This window comes from Musa acuminata, chromosome BXJ2-2 (genome assembly GCF_036884655.1).
Source record: "Musa acuminata AAA Group cultivar baxijiao chromosome BXJ2-2, Cavendish_Baxijiao_AAA, whole genome shotgun sequence".
Lineage (NCBI taxonomy): Eukaryota > Viridiplantae > Streptophyta > Magnoliopsida > Zingiberales > Musaceae > Musa > Musa acuminata.
Window position 1 is genome coordinate 28,059,016 of NC_088339.1, and position 18,874 is coordinate 28,077,889.

Here is an 18,874-nt window from a genome sequence, read left to right on the forward strand (position 1 = left end):
GTGGGCCATCATCTGATGGTTGAGTTCTATCCAACAAAAGAACATAACAAGTTGAAATACCAGTCCAAATCAGATGTGATGTTGTTTGATTCTGAAAAGTATAACCTCTTGTTGTCAAGTGTGACACAGCAATTCCTTCAGACAAGGAAGAAAGAAAGATACAGCTATTGTCAGACTCATTTGTACAACAGTTTAAAGCACATAACATCTAAAGAATCCAAGATTGATTATGAAACAAAATCATATGTACATGTAGGCCATATATGAGTATTTTTTTATCCAGTATGATTATAAATGTTTATTATGCCAACTATGTTTGAGCAAGTGAAGAAAAAAGAATATATATTCAAAAGAGACAGATGCATTGTTTAGTATGACTGCAGCTTATTTAGTCTTGGATTTGATGGAGTAAAAATGATCATGCCAGCATTTTTATAATTATTATACCACTTTGAATATTGAGAAAGTATTTTTTTCAAATGATGAATAATAAAATCGGACACTAATACAAGCAGAAAAAAAATAATTTATTTAAATATGGATTGTCTCTAATATATTAAAGATCATATCATAGTGTCTAGATTTTGGATATTGTGACCTCCTCATCTTAAATCTTCAAAAAAAAATCTAAAAGCTTAAATATGTAGATGAGATATGATCTGATTTATATTTTTACCATAACACAAAGGATGAAACTTTTTTATGTTGATAAACTATATATAATACTAAAACTTCAAAATTCTTTTCATATCAAGTAGCTGTCCAATGATCACTTTCAAGTATCATTCATGATTGGCCCATTTACATTTACATATTAAAGTTGTGACCAGTGGATCAAAAGAAAATCTCTTGAAGATAAAGCAGAAGATTTAGCAAAAGTGCCCATCCATCCAGATATTAATTAATTTTTAGTATCATGTACAAATTTATGCCACAACATAAATCTCTTTGATGATATCATAATGTAATTGACTTTGGGAGTGGGATCCTTTTAAGTAGGATCACATTGTCATTTCACTAGGAAACATATGTATCCAAAGAAGATAGATTCATTGTTTGATTTATTTTGAGATTTGTTTTAATCTCCCTTGGGTTGCTTAAACATCTATCCATTGATCATTTTTGGCTGATGTAGTTGGTTCTGATGCCTCGGTATCTTTCACAGGATATATTCCTATCTACCCATCCCAATCCCAATCCCAATCCCAATCCCAATCCCAGTACTCAACTTAAGTTACGACTTAAGGTACGATTCATGTGGATTTTATTTCGATTGACTTGAATTGGATCTTAAATCTAATAAGAAAATATCTGAATTCGATTCGGATAAACCCGTAATATGCTGTTCGTCGCACATGATTTTTATAAATAAAAGGATTAATTATATATTATTCATTGTAATTTAATTAGATATATTTAGTATTGATTTTTTTACTTTTAAAAGTTATATTGAGATCTACACTTAAACATCTAATCTTATTTTTTTTCATGTTATTTATTTTTATTGATGAGAATACGATATGTATTCGATGATAAATGACAGATTCAATATGTGCTAAATAGTAAATCCTACGATATTTTTTATTAGTAAAATTAATAATATAAAAATAAAATATTTTATTTTAATAAATATTTTTTTTATAAAAAAAATTAATATAATTTTTTAAAAAAATATAATAATTAAGATACTAAATATATTTAATTAATTATGAATTGTGATTAGGCTTACAAAAACAGTGGCCCGGGCCGAAAAGGTGTACAGCACCTCCAACGATCTTCGTGTCGTTGGTTGTGGCGTAAGTTGTTCCTTCAGCTTTATCCCTTCGTTGTTTATCGACTTCATCCGACGTCAGCATTCCCGACCGGACGTGTGTACGATTGCCTACCATCGCGTTCCGAGTCGCTTCCCAAAACCCCCAACAAAGACGAGACCGCTTCCGCCCCCGCTTCCTTTCTGCTCCTCTGTTGATCGAATCCATCGATAAGAGGCGGAGGAATCCAACGAAGAACTCGATCTCCGATTCCGATTCGCTTCTGCTTCCTCAGTTTTCGTCGAGAAAGATCGTGCCTTTGTGATCGCATGCTCGCCCCCGGTCCATCATGGATCTCGAGACCCTACTTGTACCAGACGCCGCCGCTTATACCCGTCTCTGCCCCTGCGCCTGCCCCTTCTGCTGCCGGTCCCCTTCTCCCTCCTGGCGCCGCTCCATAAAACGCCGACTTGACCCAGAGGCGTCGGCCGATTGCGCCGCCCCTTCTCCGGCCGGCGGCGATGTCGCCGCCAGGGTGGAGGTCGAGAACGAGGTGGCCGCCCTCAGGGAGGCCGTGGCGAGCCAGCAGCAGTCGATCCACGAGCTGCTCGTGGAGCTCGAAGAGGAGCGCAACGCCGCCGCCTCCGCCGCTAGCGAGGCCATGTCCATGATCCTCCGTCTCCAGCGCGAGAAGGCCGAGGCCCAGATGGAGGCCCGCCAGTTCAAGCGCTTCGCCGAGGAGAAGATGGACCACGATCAGCAGGAGATTCTTGCCCTCGAAGATCTCCTCTTCAAGCGCGAGGAGGCCGTCCAATTTCTCACCTTCCGGCTGCAGGCCTATGCGCACCGCCTTCTCAGCTACGGCATCGACCCCAATGCCGTTGGTGCCGATCTTGCCCCTGCCTCCACCAGTGGTGCGAAAGACGACGCTTGGACTCCTCAATTGGACGAGTTCCCAACCTTTGATTACCCTCGTCTCAAGTGCACCCTGCCCTATGATGTCGAACACGAAGAGGACCATTATGATGAGGCTCCTCATCTCGAAAAGTATGCTTCTGTGGAGACACCGCAGGCCAAAGAAGACCTCGAGGATTTGGAGCAGCGTATATGCCAGCTCGAAGCCTATCCAGACGACATCAGTCTGATGGAAAAGGGTGTCATCGAGGAATCGCCACGGCCCCTCAGCGATTCCAGGCATTCGCTTGCTGATAGCCATGGCTCTGTGTCGGCCAAGAATTTGCCAGGGCTCACAAAAGGCGAGGAGTTTCCTGCCTCAACGGACAAACCATTGGACGACGGGAGTGGCTTTGATGACATGGCCGATAGGGTGTACACCATAGATACGGTACATGGAGTTCCGATGGTCATTGTGTCCGAGGATTGTGTGGACACGCCAGTGAAGGAGGAGAAGAATGGGGAGATGGATGGAAGATTAGAAGGTGGGAGTCCAGATATAAAGAATCTGTACATGAGGCTACAGGCGCTTGAGGCAGATAGGGAGTCGATGCGGCAGACCATCATTTCCATGCGAACAGAGAAGGCACAATTGGTGCTGCTCAGAGAGATAGCACAGCAGCTTTACAGGGAGGTGGCTCCTGAGAGTAAGATCGTCAAGAAGAAATCTTCGACTGCGAATTTCTCCATCGTTGGTCTGCTTAAGGTAATATTTTCCAAGTGTTTGATCAAACTAATTTGGTTTATTTGGGAAATTAGAGCATATTTCTTTTTCACATAGTTGTTATCCTTGGGTGCTGTAGCCCAAATTTTGGATTTGTGGAGAGATAACAGTATTACATTTATTGAAAGCATCAGAAGAATGTAGAGAAGCAATGAAATTTAAAGAAGTAAATTATACTGAGAAATCATGTTTACAGAAAAAAAGAGAAAAAAATGAAATTTAAATAAGAAGATTACACAAGTGGGACTAGTAAAATTTCTGTGACAGTGAGACCTTTCAAAAGCAGTTGGTAGATTGTCTTTGTCGCGCCTAAGACTAATGATTCGTCAGTTAATATGTCAATTTCATGTGCGTGACACGTTTAAGTTTTAACTATGCTTGTTATCTCCAACATTGGAAGCTTTGGTATTGGAAGTTTCCTGGGTTAATTTTTCAACATACCTATCTAGTATAAGACCTGTGTGATGGACCTAGAGTAAATGGTTCTTGCTATATACATTGATTTTCTGATTAGTGGTAATATAATTTGCAGTTATGTTCCCTTTTTTTCATGCATGTTTGATTTCTTTCTTTGGCCATTAGAGTGTCTTGCTTTCTGAAAAAAATATTCTGTCATCATATTTATTTTTTTTGTGGCATCAGAATGACATGGACCAAGAAGATGTTAATGAGTTTCAGAAAGAGATGATACATGACATTGTAGAAAGTAATAAAGTCCTTAATGTTTACAACATGATCAATCTACACTTGTACGAGTTATTCCGGCAAGAGTCATCACTCCTCTGTGACAATAGTGGTAATTTTAACCCAGTTCGGATGTCTGATTGAAATTGAGATTCTCTTTTTTGTTAAGGTAGGTTTATACATCAGTAGGAAGTGTGGCTTGTTCATCATGGACAAGTCTGCTTTGATGAGTGTGGCTTAAGTCTTGAATTTGTTAAAAAAACACAGGAAGAGGGGACCTATGCATCAGGGAGAAAAGACAATAAGCAAGTTCCACAATATTCTTTCCATGGGCATGCCATTGGTGTTAATACATTCATCAGACAGAGTTATGCCAATGGCCTAATCCTTTTAATTAGTTAAATTTAATCACCATCCCAAATTTTGAGATGATTGTATTTAAAAAAAAAGTTTACTTGTCAACTGGAGCCCAGGTTGAGAATCAAAACATTGTTAAAACTTAAAAGAGTGGTGACTAGATTTACATGGAAATAAGAGGGAAAATTAAAACAAGAAAGAGGTTGGGAGAAATTTTGTCAGTACTTTTGAAGGAAGACAGGCCCACAGTGTCACTGCTGGAGCACCACATCCTCTGCTAAGATGAGTTCGGCCACATGAGGCAACACTAAAGGGAGTGTATTTGAAAAAATCTTGATATTAAGGTGTATAAAAGCAAATATCCTGCTACACAATTATCAAAAAGTGATTTTATCACAAAATAGGCTATGTAATACTGATAATATTGATAATTACTTTGCTGGACCAGTAGTAACTATGCTTAAAATGTATACCATAATAAGCAGAAGTTGGAATGCAAACATGCATCATAACAAAATTTATGGTGCAACTTTTGAAACCAAAGACAACATTTCTTGCAGTAAAATAGTTGCATGAAATTTGTTTGGAATTGACTATATATCATGCCTTTTTAGCAAGTTTTTGTGATTTCAACAATCTTACATGAGGATTTGTTTGGTGGTGTCCAGATCTATTAAATTGACAAGGGCATTAGTTGGGGTTTTTAGGAGAGAAGCCAGTAAAATACTTATTTTTCTCTTAAACTGGTATGAAATTGGCAAAATAGAAATTCTCAGTGATTGGCTCCTTTTAAACTTCTGTCAATTGACTTAGCGAGCAACATCAGTCAGTTACAATCAAGAAACTTGCAAGGGATGGCATGATTGTAGGCATTCCTGTTTTGATGATATTTCTGTCCGAAATTTTATGCTGCTAAAAGTACTCAAAATTTTCAATAACTATTGCTTGGCAGTGGTAATTCACTAAAAAGTAGAATTTCATTTCTTTTGCTGTTAATAAAATGAAAGGAAGGAACACTACTGGATGGGCTTCTACTTAATGGATGGTTTTTTCTTTAATTTTTTGTTCACAAAAGAGGACCCTAATCTTAGGGTAGACTTACCAGTAGTTTTCACTCCATGGGCTGGACGCTAGTGGCAGGTAGTGGGATGCATCTGCATGTGGTCATGACTTGGGTTTTTTAGGATGAGCAAACAAATGCTAGAAGAACTTTCAACTTGGTGTTTTGTGATTCACTGTTTATTTACTGCATATTCCCTTGTTATTCACCACTTTCAGTGGTGGCGTTGAACACTGAAAATGTTATTAGTGTTCTCTGATTAAGTTCTAATGTCCTACATTACTTAAAACCCATTGAGGCTGCATTTCAGTTTCAACTGCATTTTTCTCAATCCTATTTGGTTTTGAAGCTGTGTTGATTAAATTTAGGAAGCATATGTTCTTATTTGTTCTTTAGCTTTGTTGCCTTGAAGCCAAATGTTTGTCTTGTGTTGCCTGTTTCAGTTGATAGTGTCATTTATTGTCTGGAGAAAGAAGGCATCACGAATCAAGTATGTGAGCATTCTCATCTTTTTTGTTCCTTTTTTAATCCAAAAGCCAAGTGATGGTGCTATACCTTTGGATGTTACAACAGGTACTCTTTTGGGTCATCTAATAACAATGCTGGATTGCTGCTGCTTTTAGACAAGACACATCGAATCAGCAACTGGAAGTGTGTCACAAGAACACATGGGTGAATTTGACTATGTTTGACTTGTTTGAATTCAAAGTGAATAAGATAAATGTAAATCATGATATTGTTTAACCAAATCATCATGTTTGGGAGTGCATTTTTCGCGAGGATCTGTTTGAGTCCCAAGTTTGCTTCTTTTTTTTTTTTTACTCTTGTAATCGTTTTTTGGGCTTGGAGGTGTTCCACATGGTTTACAAGTAAACCATGAGCTTGTCTGGGGAGGGTTGCTCTTTAGTTCTTAGGATTGATATTCGAAAAGCATGTTGGTTTCAATCTGATGATGAAATTGTACTGTTCCAATTGTGCTCCTGTGTAATTTCTCTGTACCTTTTTTTTTCTATTTATGTAATGTGTATATGGATACTAAGAGGGTCACTGTTTGTTTATCATTTGGTTACATAATGAAGTCTTAAGTTGGACCATCTGTAGGATGGATATCTGATCCTATCATGCAGGTTACATTATTTTCTGGAACTAAGTTTATTGCTCATGTTGGTTTCTTGAGCTTCTTCTTCTTTGCTTTCCCCCCTTTTTCTTTTCCTTTTCCTAGTTGTGAGAGAATAATGTTTTGTTCTGTGTCTCATTTTTGCTAGGGTATCTCTTGAGGCATCTAATTTGAGTTTCTAAGTGAAAATTCAGAATAATGCCAATCTTCTTCCTTTTTTATGTCTTTATTAAGATATTCGAATTAATTAATGTATTTTTATATAAATAATAGGAATCCATATAACTCGTAATGATATTTTTATATATAAAAAAAACCAATCTGTTTTATTTTCATTATATACCAAATAATGGTGTGGGGATGCAAGCTGGGAAGCATCTCCAATCAAACACTGAAGTCCACCGAACTCCACGTCGACATCGCAGACTGATCACATCATAACAGTCTTAAAGCCTCATCATCAACTATTCATCTATTATGTTAATGGCATGTGGTTCTCGCGTGCTCGCCTTCTTAAAGCCACGTACGTACGCACACTCTCCCTCTTCATTGATCGTGTTTGCACGGTAAGAATCTATTGCCATGTGGACATCGCAGAATGATCACATCATAACACTATTAGAGCCACATCGTCAATATTCCTGTATCCTGTCAGTCGCTTCAAAATATCCATCCAATGTCAATGCTATGTGGTTCGCGTGCTCGCCCTCTTAAAGCCACGAAGCGCACGCTCTCTCTCTCTCTCTCTCTTCATCGATCGTGTTTGTAGGGAAGGAAGGAGATGTCGATCTTGTCCGGCTTCCTCTACCCGCCGCCGCCCTCGGCAATCATCACGGCCATGACCGCGATCAGCAGCGTCGCCCTCGTCTACTTCGGCCTCTCAGAGGCCTGGGGCAAACACCTGCAGTACTCCAAGTTCTGGAACGCCGGCTCGGGCCCCTCCGGCGAGCAGATCCGCGTCTCTAGCCGCGTCGGCATGCTGCTCCTCTACACGCCAGCGCTGGCGGCCGCCGCGGCCGCCTTCGCGGTCCCCGCCGTCGTCGCCGACGATCGGTGCCGGCTGCTTGCCCTCGCCCTCGCCGTCCATTTCTTCAAGAGAGACTTCGAGGTATGCATAGCCAGGAGTTGATGGAATATTATGGAGAACTCTCTTCCCCCTCCCACCCCCCTCTCTCTCTCTATCTATCTACTAAAATAACACAAGAAAGGGAAGAAAAAAATCCTATACGTCTCTGTGACACCGAATCTATGCCTATATTCTGCAAAAATCGTATACATCTCTATCTTGATTATGTTCTCTTGAGCTGCTTATTCTTTCAGGTGTTGTTCATCCACCAATACAGTGGAAATATGATGCTGGATTCAGTCATCCCGATAACCCTAAGTTATTTCACGGGCACTGTGTGCATGATCTATGCTCAGTATCTCACCCAGGGAATGCCAGGGCCAAAACTGGATCTGAAGGTTGCAGGGGAGGTGCTTTTCCTGGTAGGGATCACAGGCAACTTCTACCACCATCACCTGCTTTCCAAGCTCAGGGAGAAGGGTGACAAGACATACAAAATCCCAAAGGGTGGCCTGTTTGGACTGGTCATCTGCCCACATTACCTCTTCGAGATAATTATTTTCATTGGGTTCTGCCTCATCTCCCAGACTCTGTATTCCTTCTTGTTTGCACTGGGGACACTCTGGTACTTGATGGGCAGGAGTCATGCAACAAGGAGATGGTACCTCTCCAAATTCGAGAACTTCCCTAAACAAGTCAAGGCTTTGATTCCCTACGTTTTCTAGCCACATGAATTGTGTTGGGAGATGATGATCACCTTCATCTTCATGATATAGTGTGGGAGTGTCTCCTAATAATTAGCACATCTCTATGTGCTGAGAAAAAAAGGTTCAAGTGTGTCTGGAATCAGCATCCATGTGTAAAATGCTTGGAGACTAGTCTACATCTCAGCAAGAAAAATATGTATTCATGTTATGTTCTATATTTCCTTTTCCATCATGTTTGAGATTTTAGTGTCCCTCAAAATCTCAAATGCTTGATATTAGAGCTTACCTATTAGTTTTTCTCTGTTATTGAAGCCCTCTTAATAAAATTTTGTGTGCAGTGTACTGTGTAAAATTTGGTTCTTGGAAGAGATACCTTCATTCCTTGTGCAGAAGAGATTCATGAGAGAGAAACAAGAACACATTATTTGCTGAAATATAATGAATCATGCATTTACTGCAGTTATGAGTTTACAATCTTGGTAACTGTTACAATAGTTTATGTTATGTCCAACACAAATTACTGTGAATTCAAGCATTGATCTAATTCAAAGATCTCATTTTTGATAATTTCCATCAAATTTTCATTTTTGGACCATAGAAACATTTTCTAAACTCATAGGAATCAAGATTCGAAGGTCTGATGTCTTATATAAGATCTGAGAGTCATCATCTACTTTGCTCTTATGGTGTGTCTTATCTTCTTCTTCTTCCTCTTTTAACAGTTCAGTTCTACTCCCTTGAGCTCCTGCCAAACCTTCATCAGTTTTTACTCAACCTCTCCCCAGTTTTCTCACCTCCAACTAAACCCTAACAAGCCATCAAAAAGGATCAGACAGTCTCTTTCAGCTGCACTGTTCTTAAATTGTTGCGCATGTTACCTCATCGTCCATTTCATCAGCACCATCTTCCAATACCTCAATATTTGCTCACTTTGGAATCAGGAACAGACACAAAAACTCGTACAACTTCTTAAAGAAGGTAAGACGACGTGCATTGATCATTTCTAATCTTATATGGCATGGTCTATCGCATGCTGAATGACTCTTCTTTGTTTCATTAAATTGATTGATACAGCTTAAAAAAGGACAAAAAAAGAGAAAAAAAAAATTCAAGAATGCTCTGTTTCTACTGTTCACATCCTCTTCCTGTCCTACATCAGTACTGTTTCTTATCTCTGCTCTGCTCACAATCTACTGTGTGGTCCTGTCCTCCAAAGACATCTGGTCCCAAACTTTTCTGACACTGAATGCTATCCATGCATCTGTGTCAAACTTCAGCTTGAAATTTGGCACTGCATTATAGTTGAAGGCACATTAATTACATGCGAGCTCACTGTAACCTCACATTATTGACATTTTTCAGTTCTAGAAGGATCCACCCTTCTGATAGTATACAGTGTGATATGTGTGCTAACCAGATAGTGAAGGTTTTGTGGTCCTCTTGACCTTAATCCCCACACTATGACTTCATTCTGTAGTGTGTTCCCTACCTCCATGTTTGGTCACATATAATTAATGCATGGATTAGACCACTAGCAAAATATTAATATTAAAATCATGATATTTAACCCATCATCTTACTGCATTTGTTCTATTAACCCTTTTTTTTGGGATTAAGATGATGAAATTTACTGGTTTGACTTGGAAATCCAAAGTCAACACATGTTGACAAACAAACAAATAAATAAATTGTGTTTATTATGGTGACACATGCTAACTAAATAAATAAATATTTTTTTAGCAGCATTATTTGTTTATTTTAGAATGATGAAGATAATTACATGGATCAAATTTTTGGGAAACTGATCCGGTCAACATCAACATCCAAATCGAAATGAGTCAACCCAGAAAAAAGAGAAGAAGAATATCTCATAGGAGGGCATTTGGGTCATTTCATTTCACCCGACGATACGGCCGAGGTGGCGTCCCTCCGAAGAGACGGTTAAGAATGTCTTCCGGACAACACTTCTCCTCCTCTTCGACATGTACCCGTTTCACCTACCTAAACCGTTAATGGATTCTAGGATGGGCCCAGCAGTACCGTTCGACGGCAAGGCGTCCTCAGCCAGGACAAGTGTTTCTCCTGATGGGGGGCGCCACGACGCCAAATGAGAACTCGTTCTGTGTCTAAAGTTAACCCACTTTTACCCCAGCCGTTTACCCACTCAATCAACTACGTGGGTCCCACGGGGGATCAGAAAGCAGGTACGGGCGCGAGTAACATGCTCTCGTACGATGGCCTCTCGACGGAGTCAAGCAAGAATTCAGCAAATGCCAAACGAGGCCACCTCATCTTCGACACCAGCCTTGCGATTGGAGTTATTTACCCGGACCCGCACGGTTTCCATTCTCTTGCCAATCAAAGACCAGCTAAGGAATTGGGGAACCGCCCGATGAGTGGTGAGAGTATTGTTGGAACGAAGTCAAACGAAGATTCATCAAATTCCAAAGCGTGTCCTCCCTCGTCTAAATGTAGCCCAACCCTTTGCTTTTCCCGGCCCTTCCTCTTCCCTGTTTCATCCCCTTCCCGCATTCACAGCGCTTCTCCCAATCCAAATCCAATTCTCTCTCCTCGCCCTCCGTCCTCATGGATTCGTAGTCTTGCTCGAAGGAAGAGGGACCAGGAAGGCATAACATAGATATCAAAGAAGCAGATGGAGAGCTCCAACTGCATGGGACTCATGGTGGTCGTCGCCGTCTCCAGCAGCGTCGCCCTCGTCGTCCTCCAGATCCACAAGCGCCTCGCCTCCGATTTCATCAAGAAGCTCGAATCCGAAATCGGTATGTCTTCGCCACCTGTCTCTTGATTCCGCTTCTTGTTTTGCCCTCATGTCGACTGCATTGATGAGATGTTCGAGAACTGCTTCTTGTGCTGATTGGTTTGGGGAGTAGTGGATAAGTGGAGTTCTCTCTCGGTTTAGTCTTCCTCCTCGATTTGTGTCGTTTAGGCCACGTACAAGCATTTAGTTTGCTCTGCAATCGAACTTGGATAGGTCGTGAAAGGAACAGGCCGAAGAAGAAGGTGAGGTTTGCCCCCGACGTGATGGAGCCGTCGTCGAACAATAAGGAGTATCGGAGGCGTAGGATGATGTCGTCCCTGTAAAGTATCGGTGGAGTTGGCCGAGATTTTGTTGTACAAAGTAACAAAAAAACACTACTTTTTTGTGGAATTTTTTGTTGTAGGGCAAATCGGAAGGATTAGTCTGTTCTGTATCTGAATCCTCCTAGATTCATGTCCCTGTCAATACGCCCACACCTACATGTTGAAGGCAACACCTTTGTGCCATCTGCTGAATCATAGCTGCGACTGTGGATTCCCTGGATTCAATTTCTTACCTTGGTTGTCGAACCGGATGGCTCTATGTAGTTTTTGAACGAAAAGAAAAAATCACATAGGCGATACAATTATTGTCATGATAGGAATTCCAGTCCAGGATCATATGGAAACAAAATATTTCTTGAGAGATATCTCCTCTTCTGATGACAATTCTAGGTGTTCCTTTGCTTCTCTTTCTGCTCTAGGTTTCATATATACATGGTGTTTTGGATTGCTTGATTGATATGATAACTATCACTAGGCTTGTAATGGTGATGACTTTAAGTTTTGATTCCTGATGAAAGCTGTTAAGAGAGGCTAATGTGAAGGGAAATCAATGGTTATGTACACTTCTTTAAGATAACTAATTATGTGCATTGAGACAATACCGAACTAATGTACCTTTCCCTGTGCATTGGTCATAGTAGTTTGCAAAAGTCAGTTAAGCTTCAGTGACAAAAGATGAAAGAAGTTTTAAGTGGATGATGTAGACCAAGAACTTATCTAGTCTAGAAAATTCAAAATTATGTACCAAAGCTAAGAACAGTGATGGTTAGGCAAATGAAAAGTATCATAGTACAAATCTAACTTGACAAGTATGAACATCATTTTCTAAAGCTGACCACTGCCATCAGTTGTTTGTCCAAATATATCAGTCTCAACGCCCATTGGATTGCTGCATCTTTATTATGACTCTCTCTCTCTCTCTCTCTCTCTCTCTCTCTCTCTCTCTATATATATATATATATATATATATATATAGGACAAACAGTGTGCTATTAGCATTCTACCTAACATTTTGCTTCTATATGTACTGCTATATTAGGGTCTTATCATTGTAAACTGTTGGGTAAAACTAAGGAAGTCTTTTGCTAATTTTTCTAGTTAATGCAATGATTTATGGTCGGAAGTAAAAAAATAATTGTCATGAATACTGTTGGGTAAAACTAGGGAAGTCTTTTGCTAGTTTTTCTGGTTAATCCAATCATTTATGGGCGGACGTCAGACAATAATTGTCATGAATTTACCATATGTAATTTTAGGAAGAATATCAGTGAATTAATCTCTAGAAATTAAAGGTAATGATTGCTGAATCTTCCTGGTAATATGTTCTCTAGTAGTCTAAGTTGGATTAAATGTTGTAGCAAAGACTAGGACTATAAGTATTATGTCTTTCAATGATTGCGACAGATCAACTCATTATTGCAAGGTGGTTCACATCATCAAATAGAGTCGAGAAAATGGCTAACACTGATCTATCTTGGATTTGCATGAAGTTCTCTAGGCATTTAACATTTAATTTCCAGAAACATATTGACACCCGTTTTGCTCGTATTGATTTGCATCATGAACCTAAAGAGTCAAGCAAATGTCAGACTTAAGAGCAGTAGAACAAGCTAATCAAACTGTTTGAGACTTTTTACCAGAGCAACAAATATTTCGTGAGAAGTCTGAGATGGTGTTGGATATAACGTTTTGATGATGAAGAGAATAGTGAAAGCCAGGAATCAATTTGCCCATAGAATATGGACTGATTATTATAATGGATTTGAGAAGGAGAAGTTGATGAAGCTAAGCAAAGCAGCTGCCTTCTGAACCGACACTCGAGATGGAATTACCCAGAGAGCAGGGATTACAAGTTACATAAAGAACACATGTAAGGTAGAACCCCAGCCGCCCCCACCCCAAGACGACAGTCTGTATACGGAAATTGCTTCTCTATCCTTGTTTCTTTCTCTTTCTGCCAAGTGTGAATGAGTGATTGCACTGCTGCCTCCAAGCAAGCTGCATGGAGGATAAGAGGATTGATCCAGAGGCACCTGGTTTTCCTTTCTTCAGTTTGATTGCTTTAGATTGGTGTAAACACCGAAGAGAAAAGTTGTGTGTCGGTTTAAAAGATGTTTGAGGGCCTGGGCGGATGTTAGAATAGCTCATCCATGTCGTATCTCCTGCAGGTAGATAATTCTAGTGACATCAACTCTGAAGAACAAATTCTTGTACCCAAACAACTATGGATTGTCAAACAGAAGATTGTAGAAATTTGGTTTTCTTTCTTTTCTTTCTTGCGTGGATAAGTAAGAGATCTTGATCGTAGATCATTCAAAGCAAAGACTCAACTACAACACAGGAAACAGTGTGGGAAACTAGAGAGGTTTTCTCTGTAATCTCCTGTAGTTCAGAAGCAGCAGCAAATAGGCACCTTCTGAAAAATTCAAGAGTTATATTTTCCTCTTAGACTTGTGTGAAAATATTATAACCGTGTTAGATTTCATCAGTATTTAACTTGCTACAGTTTGTTGGAAGCATAACAGGCTGGTCATTCTCCTCATGTAATCTATCTCATCATTCAGAATGAACTGATTTAGAAAGAAAAAAACCCCACCTAAATCAATCCAGATGCTTTTTCCCAGCTCCAAGTTATCATTGTGTTATTAATAATTGGCCCCCCAGCTATATATATAGAATTGGCCCCCCTAAAGCCCAAAGTCTAAAAATGTTGGTTCATCAAAGAACATTGATGGATAGAAGAAATCAAGGATACAGCAATAACCTAAAATTGTGTGATGTAAAGAAGCTATTTGGCTGGAAATTTAATGCTATTTTGACTTGAGATAATCATGTCAGGGATTTGAATTAACCTTCTTGGTTAGTTTGTATTCGACAAGACTCAGAGCTTCAATGGGATTTGATGAATATACATACCATCATTAGAAGAAAAGCTTTCATCAATTACTCTCCTTTTATTAGTAATTGATATTTCTCTTCATTTTTCATGCACATGGCGTATCTTTCTCTTGATGAATAAAATATTACTGTATGACCTGATAAGAGAAAATAATATATATATATATATATATATATATATATATATATATATATATATAATAAAAGTGATCCGATAAGACAAAAGCAGAATGAGAGATGCAAAAGGATATTTATCATTCAGATAGAAATGGACGACTTGATGTGCATTCCATTGATCCAAAGAATGGCCTATTTCAATCACATCAGCCTCAAAAGAGACTGATAGTTAATCATGCTGGTTGTCATTGGAGTCATTGGCTCTGCCGGCCAAACAATTTATTAATTGATTAATGCAATGCAAAGCAGATTAAATAATCGAGGGGGAAAAGAAAAATTAAGGCCATCTCTGAGCACTTTATGGAATTATATTATGTTTGACTATTACTGTCGAACCCTACAAGGTGTTGGTGAGACATATATATCAATTTTTAGACCCATGCGACGTGAAAATTGCTTAGCTATTATTCTATTCGAAGAAGAGGAGAACATGAGGGACAAGTGAGTTGCATTTGTTCTAATAATTAATAAGCCTCTTGACTTAGGAGGAGGAGTCCACAAAGACAGTAGTTAGCCTATCAAGTCAGTAAGTGGATTGCATTTGCATCTACTGATTAAAGCTTGCAGTAGTATCAGAGGCATTTTATTGGTTTACTGATGGAAAGGCCTTTTGACATTAATGGCCAACAGAAACATGTAGTACGTAGAAACGAAAGCTGCACTAGGACATCAATGGCCGAAAGAACCACCACATCAGAACGTGGCAGCGAGTAAGCTACTCCCGAAAGAACCACCACACTGGCAAAACGATGCTTTTCCCTGTTCATTTATTTCTTACCCACTCGCTTACCTGTTTGTCTGATCGGGCCCACCATTATCACCAAATCAAAAGGGCAAAAGAAAGAATCTAACCTCACACTTAGCCACCCTCGAAAATTCACCACGTCTTTGTTCCCCTCACCTTCCTCTCATGGGTCCCACGCCCGAGTCATTTCCTGGCGTCTCAGACCCCACCTTCTGTTTTCATACTCGATATATATATACATACCAGATTTATAAGGAAATTCGAAATTGTATTTATAAGAATATATATATATATATATATATATATAATATTACTAAAGAAAAATTAAAGAAGACTCTGGAAACACTCAGCACCAAAGCGAAGCAAGTCCGCGTGCGGAGTTACGGCGTGGCACGGTCATCGAAGTCGGAAGCAACGCCGACGGCTCATCTTCCGTTTCCCCGATGCGGCTCGTAGGTCCTTTTACATGTCCCTCTAGCACTTCTCTTATTCTTTTACGTCCGGCCAAATTACTGGTCCATCCACAGAATTATTACTGGGTTAGCGATCTACGTGAGGGTAGTTACGTCTTTTAGATGTTGCCGATTGTTAGATCTACCGCATCTACAGGCGACGAGTCGAGATCACGTGTCTCACCCAGCCGGTGGGCCGCCGCTCCTCCCTCTGCCTTCACTGCAAAGCCTGCGCACAAGCGAACAAGCTGCAAGTACCCCTCTCTCTCTCTCTCTCTCTCTCTCTCAACGCGCCACCAAATCAACAGCACAGGAAGAGGAAGAAGCGGAAGCCCATAAAAAGTGTCTTGAGAGGTCCCCCCACACCGGCCCTCGGCGTCGCCATGGATCGTGCCACCCTCGGCGGCGTTACCGCGCTCCTCCTCCTCATCGTCTCCGCTGCTGCGGCCGCCTCAGAATCTTCGCCTGCATTGCGCGAATCCGTCGCCACATTGCCTGTGGCGGCCTCTGGCGGACAGATCAATTCCAACTCGGTGCTCGTCGCCCTCCTCGACTCCCACTACACTGAGTTGGCGGAGCTGGTGGAGAAGGCCCTTCTTCTCCCCTCGCTGGAGGCCGCCGTCGGCCGCCACAACGTCACCATCTTCGCCCCCCGTAACGAGGCCCTCGAGCGCGACCTCGACCCCGAGTTCAAGCGCTTCCTTCTCGAGCCTGGCAACCTGCGCTCCCTCCAGACCCTGCTCCTCTACCACGTCGTTCCCTCCCGCGTCGCCTCCGGCTCTTGGCCCCAGTCTCGCCGCCCCACCCTCGCCGGCGACCACGTCCAACTCTCATCATCCTCCTCTGCTGGCGCCGCGGTTGACCGGAAGGTCGGCCTCGCGGCTGTGGTCCACCCGGACGCGGTGGTGCGCCCGGACGGTGTGATCCACGGCATCGAGCGCCTGCTAGTGCCCCGGTCCGTGCAGGAGGACTTCAACCGCCGGCGTAGCCTCGCCGCGATCTCCGCGGTGCTCCCTACCGGTGCGCCGGAGGTGGACCCGCGGACGCACCGCCTCAAGAAGCCGGCGCCGCCCGTCCCGGCCGGCGCCCCTCCCGTGCTCCCGATCTACGACGCCATGGCTCCCGGGCCGTCGCTGGCCCCTGCCCCCGCGCCAGGGCCCGGCTCCGGCAAGCATTGGTTCGACGGCGAGAGCCAGGTGAAGGACTTCATCCAGACCCTGCTCCTCTACGGCGGCTACAACGAGTTCGCGGACATCCTGGTGAACCTGACGTCGCTGGCGACGGAGATGGGGCGGCTGGTTTCGGAGGGCTACGTGCTGACGGTGCTGGCGCCCAACGACGACGCGATGGCGCGGCTGACCGCGGACCAGCTGAGCGAGCCCGGGGCGCCGGAGGCCATCATGTACTACCACCTGATCCCCGAGTACCAGACGGAGGAGAGCATGTACAACGCGGTCCGGCGGTTCGGGAAGGTCCGGTACGACACGCTGCGGCTGCCGCACAAGGTGATGGCGCGGGAGGCCGACGGCTCCGTCAAGTTCGGCGCCGGCGAGGGCTCCGCCTACCTGTTCGACCCGGACATCTACACCGACGGCCGGATCTCCGTGCAGGGTATCGACGCCGTCCTCTTCCCTCCAGATGAGGAGGCGCCCCCCGCCTCCCTCCTCTCCCCCGCCGCCCACAAGGCCGAGGTCGCCCAGGTCAAGGCCAAGGCCAAGCTCAAAGCCAAGCTCAGGAGAGGTAATCATTATCACCATTACTACTACATTTCCTCAGTTTTTTTCCTCTCTTTAGAAGCAAATTATTACCATTTCTTCTCTTCTACGTGCAATGTGGTTTTTGCAGTATTATTCATTCTAAGAACACACAACAATTTAGTTTTTAGAGACATCTATCATCTTTTCTACGTTTTTTTCTTTTGTAGGGTGATAATAGATGAGAAAGTAGAGGCCATAGAATTATGCTTAGAGTTCTTTTGTCCAATGAAGTGATCATCTCCACCATTAACGTGTTATATTACTTAAACACAAACAGGTGATTAGTCACCTTCAAAAGCTAGAATTATTTTCTTGGTGGCACTGCAAAATCCCACCCTGTTTGACATTGACCTCTGAACCATTCCCCAAGGAAAATGTCAACTTTTTCCCTCAGAATTCATTCTCAAAGACCAAATTAAGTTGGCATATGTCTTTTTATTGTGCATGGTATCAAACTAAGATATGATTCTTTGTCAATTTAATGCAGGGAAATTGTTAGAAATTGGGTGCAATCTGCTCGGGGCGTTTGGTCAGCGTTCTCACTTTGCCACCTGCCAATAAGAGAGAAAACATTAGAACAAAAAGCCAAAGGTAAAAGCAAGAGAGAGAGAGAGAGAGAGAGATGTATATGCCCCCTCTATTCTTTACGTAATAATAATAACGATGATGCTGCAGGGAGGGGATGAACTGAGTGTCTGCAGTGTTGATACCAGTGATTACTGAGGTGTATGAACATGTATAGGCAATGCTTCTTTTTTGCCCTATGTTGTTGTCAGCCATATTTGTTTGGATACAAAGTCAATCTGCAATAATGCCTTCGAAGATTCTTCTGTTTAAGAATGAACGGTTGGTGTGTGGATCATGCACTATGTCACTGCCTTCTCTCTTCTCCACTCATTTCACATTGCAGAATTAGAAGAATGAGTTTTCTGATTCAGGAAAAGGAATTGTTTTCTGATTTAAGAGCTGGAGCTCATGGGGAAGAAGATAATTGTATCATGCATGAAATAAATGGCCATGCATATGATGATTGTGGGAAAGTGGAAACATGGCATAACATGCAAATATGCCACCATGTTGATTGATGTCTTCGGCCTTTTGTGTTCATAGCTGTCTCTTCCTATTCTGCTGTCTTCTTCCAGCCTGGTTGTCACCAGGTGATCATGCTCTCCAGTTGGCCTGCTTTAGGTCCTCCTGTTCTGTGAACTACAAGCTGACCATTTCTTTCTAGTTCAGAGTCAGAATTTGGCTGAATCTGTTTGATCTCTGACCTCTCCAGCCATATTTTTGATTTGCCAATGCTCCATTCGGTCTTCATTCCTA

At 41.9% G+C, this 18,874-nt stretch overlaps 3 protein-coding genes and 1 long non-coding RNA gene across 6 annotated transcripts; all 4 read left to right on the forward strand.

Annotated features, from left to right (window-relative positions):
* The first annotated feature begins 1,800 nt into the window (after window positions 1-1,800).
* Window positions 1,801-6,505, forward strand: LOC135583215 (myosin-binding protein 7-like). Of its 2 annotated transcripts, none has more exons than XM_065096295.1 (3): window positions 1,801-3,411; window positions 5,974-6,024; window positions 6,104-6,505. In XM_065096295.1, the coding sequence occupies exons 1-3, from the start codon at window positions 2,101-2,103 to the stop codon at window positions 6,122-6,124; spliced, it is 1,383 nt and encodes a 460-aa protein (XP_064952367.1). In that variant the 5' UTR covers window positions 1,801-2,100; the 3' UTR covers window positions 6,125-6,505. The 2 variants fall into 2 exon arrangements, with proteins under 2 accessions (XP_064952367.1, XP_064952366.1); XM_065096294.1 differs by having other exon boundaries at window positions 1,803-3,411; window positions 5,974-6,020.
* An 829-nt stretch (window positions 6,506-7,334) lies between these two features.
* On the forward strand, window positions 7,335-8,652 carry LOC135605809 (uncharacterized). The gene is made up of 2 exons (XM_065096296.1): window positions 7,335-7,755; window positions 7,968-8,652. Exons 1-2 carry the CDS (start codon window positions 7,429-7,431, stop codon window positions 8,436-8,438), a joined length of 798 nt encoding a protein of 265 aa, XP_064952368.1. The 5' UTR covers window positions 7,335-7,428; the 3' UTR covers window positions 8,439-8,652.
* A 2,261-nt stretch (window positions 8,653-10,913) lies between these two features.
* LOC103975681 (uncharacterized) lies at window positions 10,914-11,747 on the forward strand. The gene is made up of 2 exons (XR_010484554.1): window positions 10,914-11,200; window positions 11,413-11,747. It is a non-coding gene; the product is annotated as an uncharacterized LOC103975681 (long non-coding RNA).
* A 4,223-nt stretch (window positions 11,748-15,970) lies between these two features.
* On the forward strand, window positions 15,971-18,315 carry LOC135605810 (fasciclin-like arabinogalactan protein 17). Of its 2 annotated transcripts, XM_065096298.1 has the most exons (3): window positions 15,971-17,534; window positions 18,039-18,142; window positions 18,227-18,315. In XM_065096298.1, the coding sequence occupies exons 1-2, from the start codon at window positions 16,178-16,180 to the stop codon at window positions 18,110-18,112; spliced, it is 1,431 nt and encodes a 476-aa protein (XP_064952370.1). In that variant the 5' UTR covers window positions 15,971-16,177; the 3' UTR covers window positions 18,113-18,142; window positions 18,227-18,315. The 2 variants fall into 2 exon arrangements, with proteins under 2 accessions (XP_064952370.1, XP_064952369.1); XM_065096297.1 differs by having other exon boundaries at window positions 18,039-18,315.
* Window positions 18,316-18,874: the final 559 nt, after the last annotated feature.

Coding starts and splice junctions, on each gene's coding strand:
- LOC135583215 (XM_065096294.1), top strand. CDS start 2,101: ATGGATCTCGAGACCCTACTTGTACCAGACGCCGCCGCTTATACCCGT. Junction 3,412..5,973: donor CCATCGTTGGTCTGCTTAAG/GTAATATTTTCC, acceptor TGCCTGTTTCAG/TTGATAGTGTCATTTATTGT. Junction 6,021..6,103: donor AAGAAGGCATCACGAATCAA/GTATGTGAGCAT, acceptor ATGTTACAACAG/GTACTCTTTTGGGTCATCTA.
- LOC135605809 (XM_065096296.1), top strand. CDS start 7,429: ATGTCGATCTTGTCCGGCTTCCTCTACCCGCCGCCGCCCTCGGCAATC. Junction 7,756..7,967: donor TCTTCAAGAGAGACTTCGAG/GTATGCATAGCC, acceptor TTATTCTTTCAG/GTGTTGTTCATCCACCAATA.
- LOC135605810 (XM_065096297.1), top strand. CDS start 16,178: ATGGATCGTGCCACCCTCGGCGGCGTTACCGCGCTCCTCCTCCTCATC. Junction 17,535..18,038: donor CAAAGCCAAGCTCAGGAGAG/GTAATCATTATC, acceptor AATTTAATGCAG/GGAAATTGTTAGAAATTGGG.